The sequence below is a fragment of the Stenella coeruleoalba genome (assembly GCF_951394435.1).
Source record: "Stenella coeruleoalba genome assembly, chromosome: 1".
Taxonomy (NCBI): domain Eukaryota; kingdom Metazoa; phylum Chordata; class Mammalia; order Artiodactyla; family Delphinidae; genus Stenella; species Stenella coeruleoalba.
This window is the reverse complement of record NC_137169.1, coordinates 111,292,506-111,318,392: the sequence shown is the minus strand read 5'-3', so window position 1 is coordinate 111,318,392 and position 25,887 is coordinate 111,292,506. Positions and strand designations below refer to the sequence as shown.

The 25,887-nt window shown below is 47.5% G+C and overlaps 1 protein-coding gene across 2 annotated transcripts in view; it reads left to right on the top strand.

Moving 5' to 3' along the window:
- KCNN3 (potassium calcium-activated channel subfamily N member 3) overlaps positions 1-25,887 on the top strand; it is a 177,297-nt gene that overhangs the window by 105,942 nt on the left and 45,468 nt on the right. For both annotated transcript variants that reach the window (XM_079925355.1, XM_079925354.1), the window contains exon 3: positions 7,273-7,691. In XM_079925355.1, the coding sequence (XP_079781481.1) occupies positions 7,273-7,691 (419 nt within the window). The remainder of the gene's footprint in view (positions 1-7,272; positions 7,692-25,887) is intronic.

The window sequence follows — 25,887 nt, the reverse complement described above, 5'->3', positions numbered from 1 at the left end:
TTAGATATTATGGGACTTTTGATGTTGTTTCCATGGAAACCCCCATAGTAATGGTGTACATGCAGAATATAGGCTCCAGGGAGTTTGGGAAAAAAATACATATATATTATTACTGGATTTTAAGAATATCTTTCATTTTTTTCTCTTGCTTTTTTTCTGCATATATATTTTTCTAATCATGGAAATTTTCCCTGGATTTTTTTCTCTCACAGAGAGAGAATAGTAGAGAACACAAGGGCCTTTTACATTTTCTCTCCTTTAATTAAAAAAAATTCATAGTTGCTCAAGAATGAAAGTTTTTCAGATGGGTCAGAAAACATCTAAGCAGGATCTCCCCTAATAGCTGAGAACATTTTAAGGAAAGATATTGCTTAAATAAAGAATTGAAAAGGCCTCAAGTCTTTCAAAATAGAAGGGGGAAACTAGCAAATCCAATGAATCAACTCCAAATGTATTTACACTAAAGGGGAAAAAAAGAAGGGCAGGTTTCCTGGTGCTTGGTGCTCTGTCAGGTTGACACTGGGGCCTCTGGGACATTCTCCTTGCCTCCCTGTCGAGACAGCCTGTTTCCAGTCCTGCAGCTAACGCATGGTGGGCTCCAGTGATTGCATATGAAATGACCTGTCCTGGGGTGACCAGATGGCCCTTCAGAGTTGGCCCCCATGGTGAGCTGGTGAACCACACGATTACTCTGTGAGAAACTCCAGTGTGGGAAGCGTGCAGACCTGGTCTGACTGGTACAGATGGGAGAGCCCAGCAGACTTTACAGAGAGGGAGCCTGTTACACACCCATGTGCCACAGCTAAAATTCAAGTGTTCCTGGAGAACCCATGAATAACTGAACTGTTTTCTTTGATACCTCTAATTGGCCACTCAAGGATGGAATGCCCACACTGACCTTTTTGCTAGCTGCCAGCTGATCAATTAACCCCCCAAGTTTGCCAACAAGATTCACTGTTCCCAGAGTCCCTGCAGTTTTTCTTCTTCACACCCGATAAATTCTGTTTTGCCTTCACTCCTTGATTCAGTCTACCAGCTGACTTCCTCGCCTGTGAGAAACACATTGCATGCAAAATAACTCAGCTGCTTGCAAAATAATTTTTTAAATGCTTTGCGTTATTCTTTGATGTATGAAATGATGTGTCCACTGGGTGGGGCAGGGCTGGGGGAAGCTGGCATGGCCCTTGATCGTGATCCCCTCTTCATCCAGTTACCCGGTTACTTGAGATAGACTGGCCAGCCCTGTCTGATTAACTATGTGGGGTGGCAGGGTGTGGGTGGAAGTTCCTTCTAGGGGCTGTGGCATGAGAAGTTAAAAGAGAAGTGTTGGGCATGGCAGGCAAATCACCCAACTTCTAATATGTGTGCTAAGTAAACGCGTGAATTAGATTTGTTTATGTATTAGTTTTGTTGCATGACAAAGCACCCCCAAAATTAAGGACTTAAAACAATAATCGTTTAGCTCACAATTGTGTGGGTCAGCAATCAGGGCAGGGCTCAGCTTGGTAGTTCTTCTGCTGTCTCACCTGGGGTGAGCTTCTGTCATGCAGCTGATCAAGGATGACCTCACTCGCGTGCTTGGCAGCGGGTGCTGGCTGTAGGCTGGGGTGACGGGGAAAATGGGGCCATGTGTCTACAGCAAGCCCCATCACACTGACATTCTACAAACCTCAGTTACATCACATTATCTAATGTCCCTTTGGCCAAAGGAAGGCACACAGCCAGGTTCAGATTCAAGGGGGAAATGGACTGTACCTCTTGAGAAATGGACTGTATGTACCTCTTGCTGGGAGGAGAAGCAAAGTCACATGTGAAGAAAGAAACAAACGGGATGGGAGGAATTGGTGGCATTTTGGTAGTACCACACCAGGTTTGTCCGATACAGGCCTTCCAAGCACTACTGAATCCCTATCTTGCCTAAGAAGTTTTCCATGATGGGCCCTTATCATGCCTCTCTTATGCTAGAGCTCCTTGAGATTGTGAGCTGATTCATGGGACATGTGTCTGATTGATATTTATATCACCACAGTGTTCTCACCTAGTTGGTTCTTTTTCATTGAGGTATAATGGATAAATAAAACTGTATAGTGTACAATGTGTTGATTTGATATACGTATACAATGTGAAATGATTACCACAGTCAAGTTAATTAACACATCTACCCCCTCACATCGTTATCTTTTTTTTTTTTTTGAGAACACTTATGATCAGCTCTCTTAGCAAATTTCAAGTATTAGTTGGTTCTTACTAATTCTTTTATTGAATTGAGTTGAGTTGAATTGACTGAGTTGGTTCTCCTTTCTTTCTAATTACAAGCTCCTTGAAGGCAAGTTTGGAACTGCTCTCTCACATAAAATCTCCCTCCCAAAGCTCTTGGAATTACACCAACAGGCTGAAAATCCCACAGGCTCTTAGAACCAGTTAAGTGGCAGCGCATCAGGTCTGGAGCCAGCTCTGTTCAGGACACTATCTGGGGTAAGAGTGGGACTTGCAGGTGACCACAGGCCCTGGCACCAAAGCATTCCATCTTCAGGCCGGCCATACCCCAAATGAGCGGCATCACCGTGTGAGGCTAAGACACAGCAGTTTGGAGATCGTGGCTTTCCTTCCTCACTCAGGGGAAACCCAGGCCAGGTCAGGAGGAAACATGTTTGTCAGCCCCCGGCCTCTGAGGCTTCTACTCTGTGACAGCTCAGAGCGGACCCCACCCCCCGAACCCCCACGGGCCCTCTGGCACCCCCTGCCCCTTGCCAGATGCCATCCATATCACCTCAGCACCCTTCCAAAATTCATCAGGGTGACCAGTCAGGCTGCTCTAGAACCAGGCCTGGGTGGCTGAGACCCAAATGGAGGGAAGGACAGTCCTCTGCCACCCTCCCCACTCTGGTCCAGCAGTGCTCCAGCACTTCTCCAGCACTCTCTAAGGCTTGGAGATCACCTGTGACCCTTTATTCCAGATTGGACCACCCCCTGGGAATAGGAGGGTGCCCTTCCCATGGCATAAGATAAATCGTCAGGTACTTCCTTACTCACAGGCTTAGCAATGAGTTTTCTACGGGAGTTTCCATTCTGGGTGGTTAACAAGGGCCACGGGCCACCTGTCCTTTTCTTCACATGACACAGTCATCCACCTACCCACCCCTTTACTCACTAAAATTCTGTTGACTGCCCACTGTGTACCAGGACCATCTCAGGCCTTGGGGAGAGGTGAGATGAGCCAGGCGTGGGTCCTGTCCCCTGGGAGCTCATGTGCCCTGAGACCACACACGAGGTCTGCATAGGACCATGGAATAAGGGCTCTTCAGAGCAGAAGGTACCTCGGGGATCATCCAGTCTATCCCCTCATTCCTCAGAGGAGGAAACTGAGCCCAAGAGACAGGAGTTTAGTCATCCAGGGTCACACAGTAAGCAGTAGTTATTGATTCGCTACGCAAGAATTTACCCAACACCTATATATGCTAAGATCTGGGCTGGCACCGGAGATACCACAGGGAACAAGGTGGGCACGGCCCTGTCCCTTTGGCAGTCCAGCTGTGACTGGTGGGTCTCATCCAGGTTACATTTTAGGCTTACCCAAGGAAGCTTAAGAAAAATCCCAATGCCAGGGCCTCATGCCCAGAGGTTCAGACTGGCTTGGTGTGGGGTCCAAGCGTGGGTATTTTTAAACAAGTTCTCCAAGTGATTCCGTTGTGCAGACAGGTCAAGAACCACTGCTCTGGGGTGGGGAGACAGGCAAAAACCAAGCAAACATGAATAAATATGTAACTGAAATTTGTGATTTGTAAGGAATGAACAGGATGCTGAGTGAGGACATGGCAGGGTGGGGTACTGTTATCTGCCTAAGTTGGAGTGAGGCTACACTTGGAGAACTGTGGTTCCAGCGGTCAGATGGGAGCAAGCACAAGGGCGTCCTCATATGGGACAGCAATGGAATCTTCTGGGCCATACTGCCCACCCTGCTGATCCACAAATCCCTGCACTGGAGCCCTGTCTAGCAGAGGCTCTCAATCTGCAACCTGAAATATCTCCCCGCTGGCCCCCATGCATACTATTTATGAGTGCCTCCCAGGCCAGCCGGGTTAATAATCCCTCACATTTTAAGAGTATAGTCATCCCTTGGTATCCACAGGGGTTGGTTCCAGGAAACCCTGTGGATACCAAAATCTGAGGATGCCCAAGCCCCTTATATAAAATGGTGTAGGACCCTCAGCCCTCTGGATCCACAGTTCTTCAGCCATGGATATGGAGGTCCAACTGTAGTTGGTAAAGCACATTCCCTCTTATCTGTATTATTGGATCCTAATGCTAATCCCGTGCGATGGACAGGGTCAAGGTTAATAGTCTGATGATAGAGATGTAGAAATAGGCTCAGAGACGTGGTGTGACCTGCCTAAGATCACACAGCTAGTATCTGGATGTGAGACTTCAGTCTAGCTCATCAGCCTCCAACTCCACTACCCATGTCATCCCCCCACCCCAAGCCTTGCACCAGGAAACTGAAACAGAAGCGGGGCACCTGGGAGGCAGGTGGGGACACCACCCCGAGGCCAGCACCCTCCTGTCAAGCTGGGCAGAACTGCCGACGTGCCTCACCTTTAACTGGGATGGTATACAATCTCCTCCATCAGGAAATCCAAGGAACCTGTGACTCTTTACTTCAGTTCCTGCCCAGAATGAACCCGGTTGCTATAGCAACCTGATGCAGTTCTTTCTTATAGGGTGGATGGTTTTCATTTTGTATTTGAAGAGTCTGGCCAGGCAGTCGCGTTGCCATGGCTCGGCCTGTTGGCAGCAGTTACAAGCAGAGGAAACCCTTTGAGCAGCCTCTAGGTCCCTCTAATTGATGGTGGAAACCTGTGTCTGGAAAAACCCCTGGCTCAGCTGCGCTGGGGAAGGAGGGAGGGGGAGTCTCGGCTGGTGTTGTGCTGGGTACCCTCTCCTGTTCAGAGAGCACACCTTACTAATTACAGCCGCCTGGCCAGAGGTCGGCCCCTCAGCCACTTGCTCCCATAGAGCCTTCTAGTTCCCCTCCATGATCTTCATCCCAGGGGGCCATGCTCAGAGCTGTTTCATTGAACCCTGAATGCCCAGCTCTCTGGCTAATAGAGGGCCTCCAACATATGTTTGTTGAATGAATGAATGAATGAATGATCTTTTGTAGTTTATGAAGCCCTTCATACCCATTATCTCCCTTACTCCCCATGATAGCTGTGTGAGGTCCCAGGGCAGGAGGAAGAGGAAACTGTGGTCCAGAAAGGTGAGAGAGGTGCTCTCACAGGCTGCCTCCCCTCCCTGTGCACTTTTGTAGCTGCCCTTGCCTCTGGGCAGCCCACTGAGTTGCCTGGCACTTGCTCCGTGAGGCAGACAAATATCACAGGCACACCCTAAAAGCAAGGCAAGCAGGAGACCCCTGTTCAAGTCATGTGACTCGATTGTTCACCTTGAATTTGTCTCAGACATGACACAGATCCTTTTTTTTTTTAAGATTTTTTTTGATGTGGACCATTTTTAAAGTCTAATGAATTTGTTACAGTATTACTTCTGTTTTATGTTTTGGTTTTTTGGCCACGAGGCACATGGGATCTTAGCTCCCCGACCAGGGATTGAACCCACTGCGTTGGACGGCAAAGTCTTAACCACTGGACCACCAGGGAAGTCCCCACACACAGATCCCTTGATGGGCCCTTTTTACCCTCAGAGGCTCCAGACATGGGTGCCACGGTTTTCTCCCCTGGGTCCTTGGTTGTGGGCATGGTGGCCTGGAGGGCAGGCAGTGAAGGAGGGAGAAGAGAAGGGTGCTTGGTGACTAACTTCAAAACACAGCAGAATGTTCCTTTGGCCCAAACCGCAGAGGAAACAGTGGGACACACAGAGTAAAGGGCCTCTCCGTTCCTAAACCCCCTGTGAAGTGGGGTGAAGTGTGAGGGCAAGCAAGGCTTAGCTCAGCCTTCAACCAGCACGCCCAATCCACGCTGACCCAAACTCTCTGTTACTCCCTCCATTGCTGAGGGTGTATTTCCAGGTTAAATCAAACTTCTTCCACCCAACCCTGGCCCCAACATTAATTTATTTCTAATGCAGCCTAATTTCCTTCTGGACATGAATCCTTCCCAGGATTATCATGAGGATAAATGCTTCCATCGCCTCTCATAAGTGAGGCGCATACCTGTCCAGGAGGCCCCCATGACCAGCACGGGCCCCTGATTGCAGGCCTCTCCTTCTAAGAATCAGAACCTTCACATGTCCAAGGTGGACCTCAGAGGCCTCGCATTTCACAGATGTGGAGACGGGGGCCATGGAGGGGAAGAACGTGAGGCCCCCTTCACAGTCATTGGGTGTGGGAGACCCCCCACCGTGGGACCTCCTTGAGAACAAGCCTGGGCCTTCCCAGTATGTGAACCCAGCCCTGAGCCCAGGCTGGGCACATAGCAGGTGCTCAGTGAAGGCTTGTTTCAGCTGCTTTGCCAGGCCTCCTGGTGCAACAGTGGGAGCCTCATCTTCGTGGAAGGAAGGTTAGGACTGGAAAGGCGCTTAAACATCACTGAGCCCAGCCCTCATTAACAGAAAGAGACCCCATGGATTAATAACGCTAAAAATAACAATAGCTAATACTTACAGAGCTGGGTGCTAGACAGGATTCTCTGCACTTCGTACGTACGAATCCATTGCAGCCACATAGCGACCACTATGCAGCAGGTATTATTATCATTGTCCCAAGATGAGGAAACTGAGGCACAGAGAGGCTCCATAACTTGCTGAAGGTCACAGAGCTAGTTAGTGTTGGGATCAGGATCCAGACCCAGGCAGTCTGGCTCCAGGGCCCACACCACTAACACCCCACCACCGACAGAGAGCAAAGTGCTGCGAGCAGGCACTTTTCTCCCAGTGGGAGGAGGAGTCTGTGCCAGCCCTATGAGTTCACTCAGGAAACCTAGCTTTTTCATCTCCGCATCCCCCTCAGGGCTCAGCTCAGGGCCTGGCAGGGGCCCAGGGACCTGTGTTCAATACAAGTGAGCTGTTCATCTTCCTAGTCATGAAACAACCAGTTTAGGGGCTCCTTGGAGCTGGAAGGAATCTTGGGAAGCAATTTACAGAAATGGAGGCCCAGAGATGGACGTGTCTTAGGCAGGTCTCCTGACTGCCTGTCCAGGGCTCTCTTCACCCAGGCGAGGCCTCCCAAGAGGGCCCTGAGGCGGATGAGCCGCGGATCCTCCCTCGCCCCGGCTGTGTGGTTCCATCCTGGCTGTGCTAACAGGCTCTCTGCTCCCACAGCTCTTCGTGATCGACAATGGTGCGGACGACTGGCGGATAGCCATGACCTACGAGCGCATCCTCTACATCAGCTTGGAGATGCTGGTGTGCGCCATCCACCCCATTCCTGGCGAGTACAAGTTCTTCTGGACGGCGCGCCTGGCCTTCTCCTACACACCCTCGCGGGCGGAGGCCGACGTGGACATCATCCTGTCCATCCCGATGTTCCTGCGCCTGTACCTGATCGCCCGCGTCATGCTACTGCACAGCAAGCTCTTCACGGACGCCTCGTCCCGCAGCATCGGGGCCCTCAACAAGATCAACTTCAACACGCGCTTCGTCATGAAGACCCTCATGACCATCTGCCCCGGCACCGTGCTCCTCGTGTTCAGCATCTCACTGTGGATCATCGCTGCCTGGACCGTCCGCGTCTGCGAAAGGTATTCCAGCGGGTCGGGTTCTCCACTCGACCGGGGCCTCTGAGCACACAGCCCATGTTGGGATGGGGGAAGGGAGGAGGAGCTGGGGGGCCCGGATGTATGTGGTCTGATGGAAGAAACAGGCTACCCAGACAGCTCAGGAGAAAATGGGAGAGGAGAAGACCGGGTTGGGGCTGAATATGAGCTGCAACATTGAAACATTGGAACCAAGGTAAGCTGGGAAAAATGCATATATAATCCTCATTTCCTGTTCTTTGTAAACCAGTATATCTCAAAGTGTTCTGGTTATATCATTACCCCTTTCTCACATATAACACTTTGCAATTTCTGCATTATCTCTCCCTCTTGGAGATTAAGGATGTTCGCTAGCATTTTAAAGGCTCTGAGAAGTCCTGCAGTAATGAAACTGGTTTAATTTTGTTTAGTCCAGATTTTCTCAAGAGTATTCACCCACCAACGCTTTTCATTGTACATCACTATGGATGCCTCACTACTCAAAAATTTGGTCCACAGACCAGCAGTATCTGCATCACTGGTAACTTGTTAGATTGCAGAATCTCAGGCCTCACCCTGGAACTACTGAATAGAATTTGCATTTTAACAAGTTCACTGGTGACTTGTATGCACCTTAACGTTTGAGAAGCACCTCACTGATGGAACATACTTTGGGAAACATTGTTTTGGGAGGCTGATGCCTAGTAGGAGAGAAGGGGGATATGGCCTAATATAGATCTAGGGCATCATGCCAGCCCCTCAGAACTGCCATCATCAAGGCTCAAGGGTAGGTCTGTGGCTACCCGCTTCCACCGCCATCCCCAAGCTGCCCTTACTGACTCCTCTCCCTTTCAAGCTTGTCCTGGATATTCATTTTCTCTGATTTCATATGTGGAGTCTGAACACTGAGGTTAAAAACCTGGATTCTGCCCCTAAGTAGCCGTGAGACCTTGAGCAAGTCACTTCACCTCTCTGGGCCTCCGTGTCTTCATTTTAAAGTGAGGATCACTTGAGATAGAAGGTAGATATACATTTACTTGAGAGAGGTTATTTTTAATATGCTGAGAGGCCTGGTCAAGCATCCTGTGTAATTTAATCAGATCACCCTTCATTCATTATCACATAAAATTGTATTGTCAGGGCTTCCCTGGTGGCGCAGTGGTTGGGAGTCCGCCTGCCGATGCAGGGGACACGGGTTCGTGCCCCGGTCTGGGAAGATCCCACATGCCGCGGAGCGGCTGGGCCCGTGAGCCATGGCCGCTGAGCCTGTGCGTCTGGAGCCTGTGCTCCGCAACGGGAGAGGCCACAACAGTGAGACGTCCGCGTACCGCCAAAAAAAAAAAAAAAAAATGTATTGTCAAATCTTCCATGTACCAGTGTCCCAGGAGAGATAAAACAAGCAAAAGGAGTCTGGAGGAGAGTTAGTCTAACAATATCTCAGGGGTTCACTGAACCTGATTTCCCACCTGTTTTGAAATGTTCTGTGTGCAGACAGTTCTTTCAGATGTTTGGCCCGCAGACACACAGTCAGATGAAGAGGCCATTCTGCTGCAGCCAGGCAGGGACCCCTGCGCATGGCAGGGTCAGTCTCTGAGAGCCAGTGCCATGCTGGGAGACATTTCTCACATACAAAGCCTGAAGGACCCACGATACCCATGTATTCAGAACCCCATCATTACTCAGCAGCTGACATTATAACACCTGCTCTAAGTAGGACCATACCTCACCAGGCTTCATGAATCTTCTCTGGTAAGCAGACACTCTTTCTGCAATGGAGGAAGCATATGTTTGGTTTCCAACCCCAGACTCCTCATAGTTCCCTTAGCTGAGCAATACGGTGCCAGTCTGGGCCTCAGTTTTCTCATCTGCAAGCTGGGGATAATAATACCAACTTTATAGGATTTGTTTTTGGAGTCAAATAGATAACGTACATGAAGCGTACACTGTGATAATTATAGTGACCATTCCTGCTAATAACGGAGATCTCTTGATAGCTCTTGGGAACCTTGTGACTGCCTTTTTATAATTAGAACAAACCAGTTCCTACTATATGTAGACCTATGCTATTCCTGTTTTCCTTTTTAACTGATCAAAGCTGAGTCTTCTAACAGCAATAATGATTGAATTTGCATAGCCCCTTAAGATGTTGGAAATCTTCCATGTCCTCAGATCGACCCTGTTTGGTGTGTATCATTACCCCATTTTTCAGATGCGCAAACATGGAACAAAGTACCAGCATGTGAGTTTCATTGTTTATTGAACCTGTCAGAAGTCTGGGTGATGATTTTTTATCGGATTATGAGCGTGCTTCAAAGTGTGTAGTTTGCAAAGTACTCTGTTGCACGCTCTTTGGCACTGAATGACACTCCATGGCCTCCACACTGGGGCTGGGTTGACCTGGCCTCCGTCAGACCATGGGCCTCTGTCTGCGGAGATGACTGACATGCCCAGCTGAAGTCCAAGGCAAAGGCACAGAGAAGCAACGAGCAAATCAAAGGTTCTCCTAAAGCTTCCCCTTCTCTTGTGAAAAGGCCCTTTGACCAAAAGGCTTCTGCTTAGATCTCACATGAGATATATTAAAACACGTGGGGTGTTATTGCCCCTGTTTTTTGGGAGCTTACCCTGTGCCAGTTCTGTGTGAAATACTTCACTGTTATCTCCATTTGCCCTCCCAGTAGCCCTGTGGTAGAGGCACTGTGATTGTCCTCATTTTAGAGCAGAGGAAACTGATGTAAAGGAACTAGCCCGAGGTCACAGAGCCAGTAAATATGGAGCCAGAATTTGAACTTGCTTCTGACTCTGAACCTCGTGTTTGTCTCACCAGCCCAGGCTGAATCCTGCACTTACAAGGAAACTGTGGCCCAGACTCTCCTGGCGACTTTCCCGATCTGAGCGTCTCAAAGCCACTGAGACTGACACTTAAATCCCAGTCTTGCTGTTTTGCCTGCCTCTGATGTCTGTGCTTTTAACCATTTTATCACCCTGTCTTCAGGGCTGCCTTCATGTTAAATTCAAACATACCCGAGCGTAGTGGACGCTGAGGTATGCCACCCCAGGGCCCCCTCTCGGCCCAGGCTCTCACTCCCTCAGCTGGGGTCGTCGGCTGTGGCAGAATTGCCCTGGATGAAGGGAGCTGCCTCAGCTAAGATCAAGCCTCCTGCCCAGGGCAGCAAGCATCCAGTGACTTGTCAGTGTAGGAGTTGAAAGGCCCAGCCTTTTTACCTCACAGCTCTGCAGGGCCTTCCTGGCTCCAGGGCTCCTGAGGGATCACGTGGCACTTCAACCCCTCCCTCTCCCCAGTCCTATGTCCCTCAGGCCCCATGGGTGTTGATCCTGAGAGCAGCCCCAACAAGCCTCCCGCACTCAAATCGCAGCGTCCCAGTGACTCTTTCCCAGGAATCTGACCTATGGAACTGTGGAAGCGTTTATGAGTAAGTATATTCTTTCCTAATCAGGCAAAGTGCTTCTTTTAAAAAGACCAAGCAATTTCTTTTAGAATCAAGCTTACATGAGCATTGTCCTTCCCCAATGTCAAATAATCAGCAAGATTGGCAGAGACTGAGATAGGAATTATTCAACCAGAGACGGGACAGAAACTGGAGGCAGGCAGTGCTTTGGAGGACTGAAGCCTCGGACCAGGGTGGAAGGACCTGCCCTGTCCAATGTGGGCAAGATGCCGTTTTTCTCTCTCAGCCTGATCAATGACAATTCTGTCACCTGAGACAGCAGAGAGAGTCAAGGACTCACCCAAGGTCACATAGCAGCATGACAGGCTCTAGAAAAACTCCACTCTGCTGATGCCCAGAGCAGGGCTTGTTCACATTCCAGGTGGGTTTCATCAGCCCGGATGCATCTCTAGCTGTGAACACACACTTCTGAAGTTGCTATGGAAATCCCTCTTCAGCAAGACTCATTTTGAAAGACATTTCTCATATCTGGGGTTGGCTTTTATGTGACAGTAAAGGTTTTTCACATTTCCTCCTTCCAAGGAGGGAGAGGGAATCAGTAATTACCCAGAACAGCCTGCTATGGGGAGGGCAGCGCCTGGTTGCCGGGAGGGCAGCGTCAACAGGAGGCTTGTTTTCCTTGGACCCCAGTGAAACATTACATCATGGGTTCCGAGGCCTGACAGTGTGGCACTCATCATTCTCTGGGATTCTCCTGGCCACGTGCCCGCCTCCCACAGGCCTCCCAGAGCCCATCCGAGGAACCTCCTCATTAAACGCTGTCACACACCAAGCAGCTGAGCTGGTGGAGAGACCCCTGGGGGCCCCAGGCCTAAAGGCAGCGAGGCAGGAAGGGGGCCTTCCTGGCACGCCCTGAACGAAGTCTGCCAGCTCACATGTGGCTGTTTATCTCCCTGGGAGGAGCGACAGGGCCTCCCGTGACACTGACAGAGTGGGCCGAGTCTTGTGATCCAGAGCCAGGTTTTGTAAATGACCTCCTACCCTCGTGACTGGAATCCCTTTGGCCTCTTCTCTCCCGAGGCTCCAAGTTCTGCTCACAGGCTGTGTCAGCATCTCAGGCCTTCCAGCCTATCAACAGGTCTTTGGTGATGGTGTGAACTTTCATCTAAGTCTGTATATTGGCATTTTCATGAGAAAATGGATTCTGGAGACCTGGCTGCCGGAGCTGGAGAAAAACAATGAGTGGCCATTCTTTCTCTCCTTAAAACAGAGCCACTCCTCCCATCATAAGGAAGATAAAAAGAGGCTTCCTTCCTCCAGTCTCTTCTGCTTCCGTTCCAGACACCCAGGTCTGCACCGGCCGGAAGCTGGAAGCAAGAACAGTTCCCTCCTCCTCCCCGTCTCCTTCCCACAGTCTCCTACCACCTCCGACAGGGGCTTCAGCTCCAAGAAAGGAGCAGAGACAAGGTCTACAGAAGGAAGCACATAGCACGGGGTTGACACAGGTGCCCGAGTAGAGCCTTTGTGTGCTGGGCGGAGCCGGGAAGAGCTCTGAGAGCAATGGGTTCTCACGGGCCCTCTGATGTGAGGCACAACCTCCAATGTGTAACACAGGCACAGTGACCCACTGGGACGACGGGAAGAAATGATCAGAGTTTCTATTCATAGTTATTTTTATCTAAGAAAATTAATCTTTGCTAATCTTAATATGCAGGTAGACTGTAATGCATGTGGACAATTTATAATAAATATACATATAGCAGGGGGAGGGTGCACGCTCAAAAATTTTTTACTAGCAGGAGTCCATGACTTTAGAGGATGCAAACCACTGGTTTGGGGAATGAGAGGACTAGTTAGTAAGGATAGGAAAGTATCCTGTCACATTGGATGAAGCCTGCTAGAACTGGAACCCTGCCCTCTAGCTGGAGAAAGGGGAAATCAGCACCCCGCTGGGCAGAGGAGCAGCCTAGGGCAATCCTGCTGCCGGGTGCCAGGTCTGGATAGATCACTCCTAATTCAAAGATGAATTCCCGGCAGGGGGTGGGTGGGGGAGACTGAGGAGGGGAGGGAAGGAGAATCATACAGGAGGCCTTGAAACAAATGTGCAGCATTAAGAAAGAGGAAAATAATTCTGAAGATGCAGAATAACATTTAATTATGAGGAACAGAAAGCAACATTTGAAAATTCTTGGGCATCCTTACAGGGTGCAAGAAGATGTGATCTCTATGATAGAGAAGAGTGGGCAGATATGAAATGAAAATGTATCTGGTTCACAGAAGCCTAGAGTTCACAGAAAATGAAAATGTTTTAGCAAAAAGAAAATCCACATTGGGGCACTGAATTTTTTAAAATGCGGAATGTGAAGGACAAACAAAGGTTCTCTCCAAATGTAGAAGACAGGAACAAAGAGATGAGAGAAGAGGGTGAATAGGACAGAATTGGAAGCTGCAGAATCAAGGCTAAATCCTAGCTCTAGAGTTATTTTGGAGGAAGAAACCAGAAAGATTTGGATAAAAGCAAAATCAAGGACATACATGAAGAAAACTTTATCAGAATTGGCCTGCCAGGGGGGTGGTGGGGAGGTTAAGATGATTCAGATCAAAAAGTTTCCTGTTTTCCACTTAGAATAGGGGGAAAAATAATTTTTTTTCTGGAAAATTTTCTGAATCATAAGGTTAAACAATCCTAGAAGCATATAGGCAACACAGAGCTGACTTTTCCTCAGAACCCTAAATTCCAGGAGACATTAGGGCATTCGTGTCATTTACATGAGGAAACAAGAGGAACAAAAGTCATTCTTGGAGTTTTCTGGGCTCAGAAGGTTACAACCTACACTTTTCTGGGGAGCTTGTGTGTTCGTTGACCAAGGGATGAATCACGATTAAGATCTTAATAATGGAACTATACGAAAGAAAGACAGGTAGACAGTATTGAAAGCAGGTAAACATGAAATCCAGACTACATTTAAACATGATTGTAAAACGAAATTTTAATGTCAAAGAAAAAGTAGATTCTGGAAAGAGTAAATGTATGCAACAAAATAATAATTCCATAATAATGACAGGGTTGCTAACTCTCAGATTAAAAAGTTGAGAGAAGTTGTCTAGGAAGGATTAGTAAAAGCATGATAAATTCATCATCTTAAGTAGAAGAGAATTTTAAAAGCCTTATCTCTCAATTTTAATAATTAGAGAAATATAGTTTAAATCATTTTTTAAAGCTAAAGGTAACCACAGGTAGAATTATAGCATCAGCCAGGTGTTATTTCACTTAATCCAGACCACAGCTCTGTGAGGTGCAGGGACTATCATTATCTCCATCCTACACGTGAGGAAATGGAGGCCCAGGGAGGTTACAGTTAACGCAATGTGCCTTGGGTCATGGAGCCAGGGGTCAGCAGACCCAGGACCCCCAACCCCGTGCCGGAGAGCCTTGCTTTTCCCTACCTTGAGAATGTGCATTTTCCACATTCCTGGATGAGACACACAAACATCATCAGAGACAGAAAAATAAAGGAAGCAAGAAGGAAGAATTTAAAAACAGAAAGCCTGAAACAAGATGAGAGGAAACCAAACTTAAAATTTATAACAATCAACATAATTGAATTTACCTCCCAATTAGAAGACAATGTCCCTTACTTAGATAGGATTTAAAAGCAAAATTTAATTTTACGCTGTTTACAAAAGAGGTACCTAAAACAGAAGAACCCAGAAAAAGAAGTGAATAGCAAAGATTTATTAGTTAAGTACAAACCAAAGGGCAATTGAGTAGAAATCCTAATTTTAAACCAAGTTGAATTCAAAGCCAAAACCATTAAATGGTCCAAAGGAACCATTTAATATGGATAAAAATATTATACACAGGAAAACTGTGAACTTTTATGCAAAAATAAATAAGGAGATAGGCGATCTGGTTTTTAATGTTTTAATTGACTGATAAATTTTGAACTTTGTAGCCTATAAACAAATAATACATTTTCTTTTTAAGCATCCATCGACATTTACAAAAATTGATCAACTTCTTGGCCACACGTTTCAAAATAACAGAAAAAAATTTCAGGCATATTCTCTAACAACTAGGCCATAAACTTCAATTAAAAGGAAACTCGGGGTGGGGGGAGCTTTTAAAGCAGTCTCCTCAATTACAACTTGGTCAAAAGAGAATTATTCAAAACTACCATTGAAGACTATTTGAAAAATTACAACAACTCTATATATTAAAACTCAGGGGCTTCCCTGGTGGCGCAGTGGTTGGGAGTCCACCTGCCGGTGCAGGTGACATGGGTTCGTGCCCCGGTCCGGGAGGATCCTACATGCCGCGGAGTGACTGGGCCCGTGAAATATGGCCGCTGGGCCTGCGCGTCTGGAGCCTGTGCTCCGCGGCGGGAGAGGCCACGGCGGTGAGAGGCCCGTGTACCGCAAACAAACAAACAAAAACTTAGATGTGATCAAAGTTGTTCTCAGATGAAAAATATCCTTAAGATTTTTCATTTAAAATAAAAAGCATGAATTCATTAGAAGAACAGAACAAGCCTCGGAACAATTTAGCTTTATAACAAAGACAGGAATTAATGAATTTTTAAAAAGAAAAACAGAATTTGTGAATCCAAAAGATACCAATTTCTAATAAATCTAATCAAGCAAAAAAGAAAACACAAACAAAATTAGAAATTTGAAGGTGGAAACCTACTGATTCTAAGGATTTTTTTTTTTTTTTTTTTTTTTTTTTTTGCGGTACACGGGCCTCTCACTGTTGTGGCCTCTCCCGTTGTGGAGCACAGGCTCCGGAAGCGCAGGCCCAGCGACCCTGGCTCACGGGCCCAGCCGCTCCGCGGCACGTGGGATCTTCCCAGACCGGGGCACGAACCCATGTCCCCTGCATCGGCAGGCGGACTCTCAACCACTGCGCCACCAGGAAGCCCCTGGGGATGTTTTAATAAATAAAAGAGAATAGCTTAACTTTTTTTGAAAGAGAAGACCTTTGAGGGGGACTTTCTCCACTAGGTATTAAAATGTGTTACAAAACTAAGGTAATTAAGTCCCTGTGGCATTACTGAAAAATCAGTAATGACAGATCAATGAAACCTAATGGAAACTCCGGAAATAAATCCTAGTATGTGAGAACCCAATACTTGAGGAAAAAACCAATTAGGAAGGAATAGATTATTCTATAAATGTTAATGGGAAGATTGGATACTTGGATGAAAAATCAAATTAGAACCCCACCTCTCACCAGCCACCAAAATAAATTCCAGGTGGATTAAAGAGTCAGATGTAAAAGAAGAAACCACGAACAAGCTCCAGAAAACAAAGTAAATATTTAATCAGTCCTGAGATGGGAGAGACTTGTTAAGCATATAATCTTAGAAGAGAAGAAATGTGAAGGAAAAGACTGGTATATCTGATTATATTATACATACAGTTTTGGATTTCTGTCCTTCAAAAAATATAAATTTATTTTAAAAAGCAAATGTTACACTAGGAGAAATATTTGCAGCAAACATGAGAAGAGGTAAATATCCCTATTGTACAAAGCAGTCTTAGTTACCAATCAGAAAAACTCATCTCCTCAGTAAAAAAAAAAATAGGCTAAAAATAAAAACAGACAACCACAAAGGAAGAAATACAAATAACCAATAAAATGAAAAACACAGCCTCTCAAATCAAAGAACTACAAATTAAAACTACAAGGAGAATTGCTTCTTCTCCTCCAGAATTGACAAAAATTTAAATAAATATAATTCAATGCTGAGGAAAGTTGTTATTGTTTGTGGTGGGGTGGATGGGTTGTTTCTCTCATACTGATGGCAAGAAGGAAAATTAGCACCATTTTTCTGGAAAACAATTAAATAGTATGTCAGGGGAGCCTTTACAAGTTCATAAATTTAACCCAGGAATTCACCTTCTAGGAAGCTATTCTAATGGAATAATCAATTTTGTCAAGATTCTTCGGCATGATGCGTTCTACAACAGTGGAGAATCAGAAACGAAGCAAATGTCCAGGGTTTAAACAGTTAAATAAATCATAGCACATCAATATGATGGGTAGTTAGGCAACAATTTTAAAAAATCATCCTTCAAAGACTATAATAATGTAGGAAAATAGTCGTGATGTAATATTTTTTAAAAGAGCACACAAAGGTATTATATAGGATGTTACCAATTAAAAAGACATAGATGTATAACAAGCATAGAAAATGCTTGGAAAATACATCTATTGTTTTCTGTGGGAATGTTACTTGTGATTTTTTTCATTACATTTTATTGTATCTTCAGTGAGAATGCATGGCAATATGTGTGTGTGTGTGTGTGTGTGTGTGTGTGTTTTACTGTAAAGAGGGAGCATTTTGTTTTTTCTCCCTCCACAAAGCCCCTCTTCTCATCTTGCACAGGAACTCATATTTTATATCAACAGGGCTTGGAATGTGAAGTTGAACGGCTCACTCAGTTTTTACATATAATTTTCTCAGAAAAGCTCAATAAAAGTTCCTTCCTAAAGGGTTCCCCTTCAGACTTAGCTGCCAGTGGCCTTAGTGGACAAGGTAGGGGGATGACGTGAGCCTAGGCTGGGGTCCTCTCTCCTCGGGCGGGGGTGCCACTTACAGCCCCTCTGTGGCCGCAGGATGATTATGGGAGGACCTAGAACCAGTGTCCAGGCAGGTGGAGTTGTGCAAGTGAGGTGTGGTCCGAGGCAAGGCTGCATTAACTCTCTAGCACTGGCTCTAGGCGGGCCAGGCTCTGGGGTCCCAGCAATGACGCGGAAGGCCCCGTCCGATAGGGAGAAACAGCCAGCGGGTAGGTGGTTCCCGCAAGGGCAAGGCTTTTGGGAGCAGGCTACTACCGGGGGCGGGGCCGAGGCTCGCTCCGCCAGGGGGCGCGGGACGGGCGGGGGAACGCGAACAGGTGGGGGCCGGTGGGCGGGGTCTCACGGGAAGGGGCGGGCCGCGGGGGAGGAGCCAGTCGGCAGCTCCTGGCGCCGCCAGAGTTCAGGTTTAACCCTGCTGTGGCGCCGGCGCCCAGGGCAACACGAATAAACTTCTGGACTGGGTCCTCTGCCCCAAGGTTGCCTCTCGTTCCTGCTTCTAGTAGCGTCCCATTTTTATTTCATGTGCATGTTTTACATTTTTCCCCATCCTTACTACCTCAGCCCACTTGCTCTTTCTCTGTTATTTTTGATTCAACAATTCTTTCCTTTCTTACTGGCAGTATGTTTGTGCTCTTTGACAATTACGCACGGAAATCGTTAATTTGTGACTGGTTTCTTGGTACTTTTATTTATATTAAATAATATATTATTCACAAATTATAAGTAATGAACGACACTTCTTAGAAAGGAGAATCAAGAAATGAGGAAATTGCCCATAAGATTAGTTTGGGACAGTGTGGGTGCAAAGTGAACTCCACTGCACTGAGAAACCATTCCATTTTTCCAGTCGAGTCAATCCCCAAATTACTCCAACTTGTGTTACACTAAACACTAGGTTTCCATAAACTCTCTCTGCTGGGAGGTGGCCAGTGCCTTTTTGCCTCCAGGATTTTTGCCTTAGGTAGACCCAGCTAAGGACAGGGCTCTTTCTCCAGCTGGGAAGGATCATTCAACCTTTCTCAGCTGAGATCTGAGAATTAAGCCCTACAGAAATGGGCCGGAATGACCATCTTCCTGATTCCCCCAAGGATGATACACAGCTAGTACCACCCTTGATGTATAAGGGGGAAGTTGCTTGTTTCTTATCATGGATGCCTAAGGGCACCCAGGCTTGAGTCTCATCCCCTGGACCAGTTGAAAAAGGCTGTACCACTGGGAGGAGACAATGCCAAAAATCTTACAAGGGTGGGAATCCTTGGAGGGAGCCAAGGTGAGGAAAAGGGAGGGTTTCCTGTAAGCCACGTCAGCCACATCTATTTGTGGGCTGACATTAGTCAAGACAGGAAATCCACATTCTGTCAACTTTTCCATTTTTCAACTCTGGGGTGGTTTTGTTTGCCCCTGGTGATCCCTTGGTGCCCTGCATCTCAGTGCAGGCACCCACCAGCAAGGGACTGGACCCTCACCCCACAGGCCTTCTCCATGTGTTTGGTGGCCTGGGACATGTCATGTGTGCCCTCCTTGCCATTCTGTGCTTTCCACCTCCCTCCACTGTGGGCATGGCTGCTGCCGCCCAATCTTATGGGGAGCCCTGCATTCCCGCTCTCATCGCATATCTGCTGGGGGATTTTTTCATGAGATTTTCTCCTTCCATTTAATACAGGCTCCTCCGTCCCCTGAGGCTTGGCCCCGGTCCCTCAGAGGCTGAGCTGGGAGGGAATATGGGCGAGATGTGCTATACTGCAAATGGAACCTCACTGAGCATCCCCAGCCCTACCCCACCTCTACCTCCCACCCCACCTGGATGTCTACTTCCCGGCTCTGTGCACTGCCCAAGAGTTTCCCTGGCAACCACATCCCCTGGTGGCCTGGGAATAGTGGCCCTGGGAACCCACCAACCTACCACACCAGGTCATTTTGTTTTCCCAAGAGGCTCATAGGAGCTGCCTGCCAACAAAGCCCCTGCAGACTGGCCCAGACAGGCCCAGACACGCTAAGAAGGGCCAGATGAGCCCAACACCCCTACAACAGAGGGGGCACAGAGCCTACTGAGTAAAACTCCTTTTGAAAGTGTTAAATAGGTTGCAGCTGAGCCAATACATGCAGTGACACAGTGCGCAGAGGCTGGATACAGCCTGAACTCAGGGTTAAGCGACCATGTGGCTCCTGGTTCCACCATTTACCTTGGACATCGTACACGTACTTAATCTCGCCAGAGTCATGCAGCCTCTACTGACCATGCTCTGGGACAGGGAACTCATCATTTTAAAAGACCATTCAATCCATCTGCAGACAGCTCTGACTTAGAAATATCTTCCTAATATTGGTTAAAGTTAAACTCCTCATAGTTTCTGACTCGGGTCCTAACTGTTTTCTGTATCCACACAAAAATTCAAGCAACATGGGCTGGTGGTTAAACCATTGCCATCTAGGTGGGTATGGGCTCGGGGTCTTGCTCAAGCTCTTACAGCCGTGACCTTGGGCAAGCTAGCCTGAGGACATCCGGGAAGTGGGATAATTCACAAAAAGCGCTTAGCACAGGGCAAAGCATTTAGCATGGGCTGAGCACCCAGTGAAGCAGGCTGATCTTCCCTCTTCCGCTGAAGGCCCCTTAAACGTTTGAGAGTTCAGGTTTCATCTTCTTCAATCTAATGGCCTCTGATCCTTCAGCCAGTCCTCACAGGACTCAGTTCCCATCAGACTCCACTCTCTTTCTCACCCTCCTCTTTGGTCATCAGTGTCCCCACAAATTGGAGGCCCCAGACCGAACACAGTGCCCCAAAGATTAGGCAACCTCCCATTTTCTCGGCATTATTCTCCTTTTAGTGCAGCTTGAGAGTGGCCCATGGGAAGAGCAAGCATCTCTCAAAAGAGGCATAATGACCTGGGAATTAGGGAGTGAGACCCAGGGCACATCTCTGTTTAGGTTTGGCACTTTTGACAGTCCCCACCTACAGCCCCATATGCTGTTGTTAATATTTCCTCAGTACAACTGCACAGGCCCTGCTCAGCCTGCGCCCTATGACCAGCACCCACACCCCACTCAGCCTGCCACCTGACAGAGCTACAGCTGAATTTAGGCCAAAGGGCTTTTGTTTTGTTTGTTTTTGGTTTTTTTTTGCGGTACGCGGGCCTCTCACTGCTGTGGCCTCTCCTGTTGCGGAGCACAGTCTCCGGACGTGCAGGCTCAGCGGCCTTGGCTCACGGGCCCAGCCGCTCCGCGGCACGTGGGATCTTCCCAGACTGGGGCACGAACCCGCGTCCCCTGCATCAGCAGGCGGACTCTCAACCACTGCGCCCTAGGCCAAAGGGTTTTAAGTCAAGTGGGGAACTAGTTAGGACTCTAAGTGTCAAGAGGCTCGTGTCCTGCTTCCAGCTTTAGCAAGGGGCTCTGGATCTGGCCTGGGAGCCCATTTCTCCGCCTTAGTTTTCCCGCTGATAAAAGCAGTGGTTTTTCAGGTCCTTGCAGATCTTTAAAGAGGGATTGCCCCGGTGTTGAGCTCACTCCCTCCACCCTCTGCTCTCTGGACCCATCTCATGCTGGTCTTCCCCATCCCCTTCTTTTCTCCATCAGAACTGCTTCCTAAAGGACATTCTCCACCCTTTGGCATCTCTCTATCATGCTTGCCCCCAGAGAATGCATCCAGTCTCACAAGCGTGCATCCTCACCTCCGAAGTCTAAACGTTGAGTCAAGACTTTCCCCTGAGATGTAATGCTCAATTCCGAATGGCTTGCTAAGTAGGAATAATGTTAATAGTTGTTGAGCCCTACTATTCACTAGGCACTAGTTAGCCATTAAATATACCTTAGTAAAACACACGTGATTTTTTTCCCCTCATGGGGCTTATAGTCTACCAGGGAAGACCATGTAGACCAATAACAACTCAAGACACAAGTAGGTACTTTCAAATCTATGGTATATACTGTTGAAGGTGTTAAAAGAAACAAGGTTGCAATGATTTTTTTTTTTTTTTTTTTTTTAAGTAATGGGGTTGGAGAGGAATCCTACTCAGCTTGGACCTGCTTGGAAGGTCTCTCCAGAGAGGTTATGTTTCAGCTGAGACCTGAAGGATGGGAAGGAATGAGTCATTTACAGACCAAGGGGATGAGCTCTCCAAGAAGAGGGAACAGAACATACAAAGGCCCTGAGCTGGCGAAGAGCATGGGGTGTGGAGTAGCTGGAAGGAGGGTAGTGTGGACGGGGACGGGGCTGTGGCAGAGCCTGAGCTGCAGAGGGGGCTCCGGGGACTGTGTTAAGGGATTGAAGGCAAGTGCAGTGGGAGTCCTCTGAAAGCTTCAAGTCAGAGAGTAATACAACCCCATTCATTCTAAGAATATCACTCTGGCAACTTTGTGGAGAATAAATCGGAAGTGGGCAAGGAAACTACTAGGAGGATGAGTTAGGAGGCCATTGCACAGGCCAGGGCAAAGGACATGGTGACTTAGAAGGGTGGTGGTGGCAGTGTAGGGTTCTTGGATACCTCCTATGTACTAGGCCAAGACTAGTCCCATGTATCAAGTCTCTGTTCAAACTCATCATGCTGCCCCTCATTTCTCTCTGCTTCTCTGTTTTTGTCTTCTTTTTCTCAGGAACTTTTCCAGTTAGTATTAGTTTTTGGCTGCAAGTGACAGGAAACCCAAAATAACCACAGCTTAAGCAAAATAGAAGTTCCTTTGTTATGCAAAAGAAGACTGGAAAAGGGTCACTCCAGAGCAGTTATGGTGCTCCATGGCATTAGGAACCCAGGCTTCTTCTGCCTTGTTGCCCTGCCGGCCTTGGTACATGGCTTCTTCCTCATAGTTCAAGAAGGCTGCCAGAGTTCCAGCCATCCCATCTACCTTCTAGCCAGCAGGAGGGAGGAAGGGACAAAGTAAGGTGTGCTCTTTCTCTCTAAAGACATTTCCCAGAAGTGACACACGTCATTTCCATTCACGTTCATTGGTCACTCACATGGCTGGAAAAATGTAGTCTTTATTATTGGCAGCCATTGCTCATTCCTGAGCTCTTTTACAATGAAGGAAGGAGGAACACTATTGGGCCATAACTATCTCATAGGCTCATAACCATTCACTATCTTTGTGCCTATGCCCACCCCCATTCACCCCTTTATTCAGGCCTCAAGCCCTAGGGTTTTTATGCTATAATGTCTCTCAAACTCACCTCTTCCTGCTACCTCACTGACACAGATCCCTGTCATCTTACACTGGACTATAGAAGTAGCTTCTCTGGCCTCAAATTATACTACCACTAGATACATTCTATTACCCCTAAAAAATATGCAGTTGCTCCCTTTAGAAGATTAAGTCCATATTCCTTGCTTTAGTGTCCAAGGCCTTCTATAGTCAACTCATGATAAAACCCATTTGGTTCAATTTCAGTAATACTAGCAATGATTGTAATAACACCTCACATTTCTATGTGAGGTTTTGTTGCCTACAAAATTGAAAGCGGTGACATCTGAAGTCGGAAAACCCTGGCTCACAGCCTAGCTTAATAGTTCACCAGCTATGTGACCTTGGGCAAGTCACTTACCCTCTATTAAATAAGACAAGTGCCTATGACTGTAGCTGGTTCTTGGGGAACACTGGATCCTTTCCTGAGCCTCATTCTTCTGATCCATAGGTTGGAAATATAAGCCTGTCTTACCTATTTCCTAGGTGAGTATGAAATTCAAATAAGAGAGGGAACGAAAAGCTGGGGAAAACATAAAATCCAGGATTTAATCTCTTCTGCTTCTCCCAATGGCCCTAAGAAGTGAGCAGGCAGCATAGAGTCCAGACCCCCCTATTTAGTGGATTAGGACATAGCGACTCAACGAGACTCAGCGATTTGTCCTGTCCCCTGACTCATAGGGCAGTAGAGGCCTGGGACCCCGGGACCCTGACTGCCTGCTGTAGGGCCCTTGGGATATTTGCTAAATTAGGGAGTTGTCTTATGTGACTGTGTTGGGGCCAAAGGAGAAAGAGCAAAATGTGCAAAGCGAATTTAGTTTTTCTTTCAGTTGGCGCTCTGAGGCCAATTTATAACTTGTTTGAGGGCATGCCATCTGGTACCTAGATGGAAGTTATGATTGGTGCTGTAGAAAAACAGCAGTTTTTAGTGGGAAGCCACTTCCTGTTAGTGGGTACAGGTAGAAACGGCCCATCATCCTCAAATGCCATGATGTCAGTTTTCGGGGGGCCGGGGCAGGCGGGGTTGGAGACTGGCTAGGCATTTTCTGAGAAAGTATATGTCAAAATTAATAAAGTAAACAGCTGTATTGTCAAACTTAAAGAGTTAAGTAAATGTGAATACAGTTAACTGGGTAGTAGCTTTGTAATTATTTTGTCAAGTTTAGCATATGAAATTGCTCTCACTTAGTTACCAACATTCTTAAATTGTTTTGTTCTTGTTTATAATTTAAACTGTGGATTTTATTTAGGGAGTAAATGTGTCTTGAGGCTTTTCATTATTTCAGAAATTAGACTATACCCTCCTGAGGTTGCCAGACTGTTGCTGCGGCCAAATTAGGCAAAGCTGGAGGGTTGGTGAGACTGAGCCAGGGTCTCAGAAGCCTAGTTAAGGATGACCTCAAGCCTGAAGAAGGAGAAGGAGAGCCGTCATTTGTTAAGTACTGGCTTCTTGCATTCATCATCCCATTTAACCCTCACAAGAATCTTTTGTGATGTTATCTCCACTTCACTGATGGAAAAACTGAAGCCAAGGGCAGTGGGATAGCTCACGCACCACTGTGTGAGGTTGCTTGTTAATTGCCTCTCCCCCAGCAGATGGTAAGTTTGTAAGAGAATGTTTTCTAGAATGCCCAGCACTTGTAGGAGGTTAGGCATTATTTTTGAATAAGCCAGGAACACTGTCTTCTTGCTCACAGCTTTTCAGTCTATGCACTTTCTCCTCTGGGGCCCCACTCTGTGGGGTGGGCAGGGCAGGAGTAATTTTCCCATTTCAGAAACTAGGGAATGGAGGCTTTGAGAGGTATGTAGGCAGAATCTCACTGCTGGCCCAGAGATCCTGCCTGGAGAGGGAGGGTCCTCCACCCGTGACACTCCCATGCCGAGCTCCCGGCACCTCCCTCTGAGGTCCCCTTGACAGCCAGGGAGCCTTCCAGCCTGGGCATCTCCTGGGCCTGGCTCTCCCGGATCTACTCAGTGCTTGAGATTCCAGAGCCCAAGATCACTTAAGCTAACAAGTGAATCATCCTGTATTTGAGCAAGGGGGTGATGATGATGGCTGCGGAGATCTTTGTTTTAGGGAATAATTGTTATTTCCTGGAAAGTCTGGGGAAAATTGTGCCATTGCTTGAGGGTGTTTAATAAAATCACTCATCCAAGTAAAAGCCGATAGATAAGTGTTTGCCTGAGGAGTCATCATCGGTATCATTACCATCCTCCTCCTATCAACAACCTCAACTCTAATCATGACAGATTTGACCAAACATAAAATAAAGGAGGCCTTTCGAGGACTTGACCTGCGGAGGGCTCTCCTCCACGTCACCTTCTCTCTCTCTGTCTCCCTCGTTTCAGTGAGTCAGTTTTTCCTCCCCATCTGTTTGCTGTTTGGTACTTTATACAACTGTCTGGGCTCTTTCGATTGCTTCTGCAATTGCTCAGCTCCGACGTGTTCCCTCCTGACGCTTCTCCTTTGTTCTGGCAGAGGCTCCTCTCATCTGCCGGTTTCCAGCCCTATGAAGTGTCAGAGGTGGGTTGTAGTTTTCAGGAAGCATTTTGTTGCCTGGCAACATGTAACAAGCATCTTCTGTGATGGCTGCATCCTGGAAAACAGAGCCAGGGCTGGGGTGCTGGGATGGAGGAGGCTCCAGGGGCCTCTCCAGGCTGGCTGGGGAGGAAGAGGGGGAGAGGGACAGGCAGGCAGACTCAGGTGACTCCGAGTGTAGCCATTCTGACTCTTTTTATAACAGCTGGGGCACTAACTCACCCTCTCCTGTTCTGTTTCAGGAATCACAGGTGTTCAGTGGTCAAAAGTCTTGGTTAGGAGCCGTCAGAGGTTCTATGTAACTTGGTAGCCACCTGCTACAGCTGCCCAAGGGGTGGCTGGCTGGCTCTGGGTGGAGGCTGCTAGGTGGTTTCCACGTGAGCGGAACTCTTCATCTTGTTCCCCATGGGATGTAAAAGGCCTCCTGTCTGTGAAGATGGCTGGCTTCTGTGTCTGCAGTCAGCCCAGCCAAATGCTTCCCAGAGACCGGGTGGAGG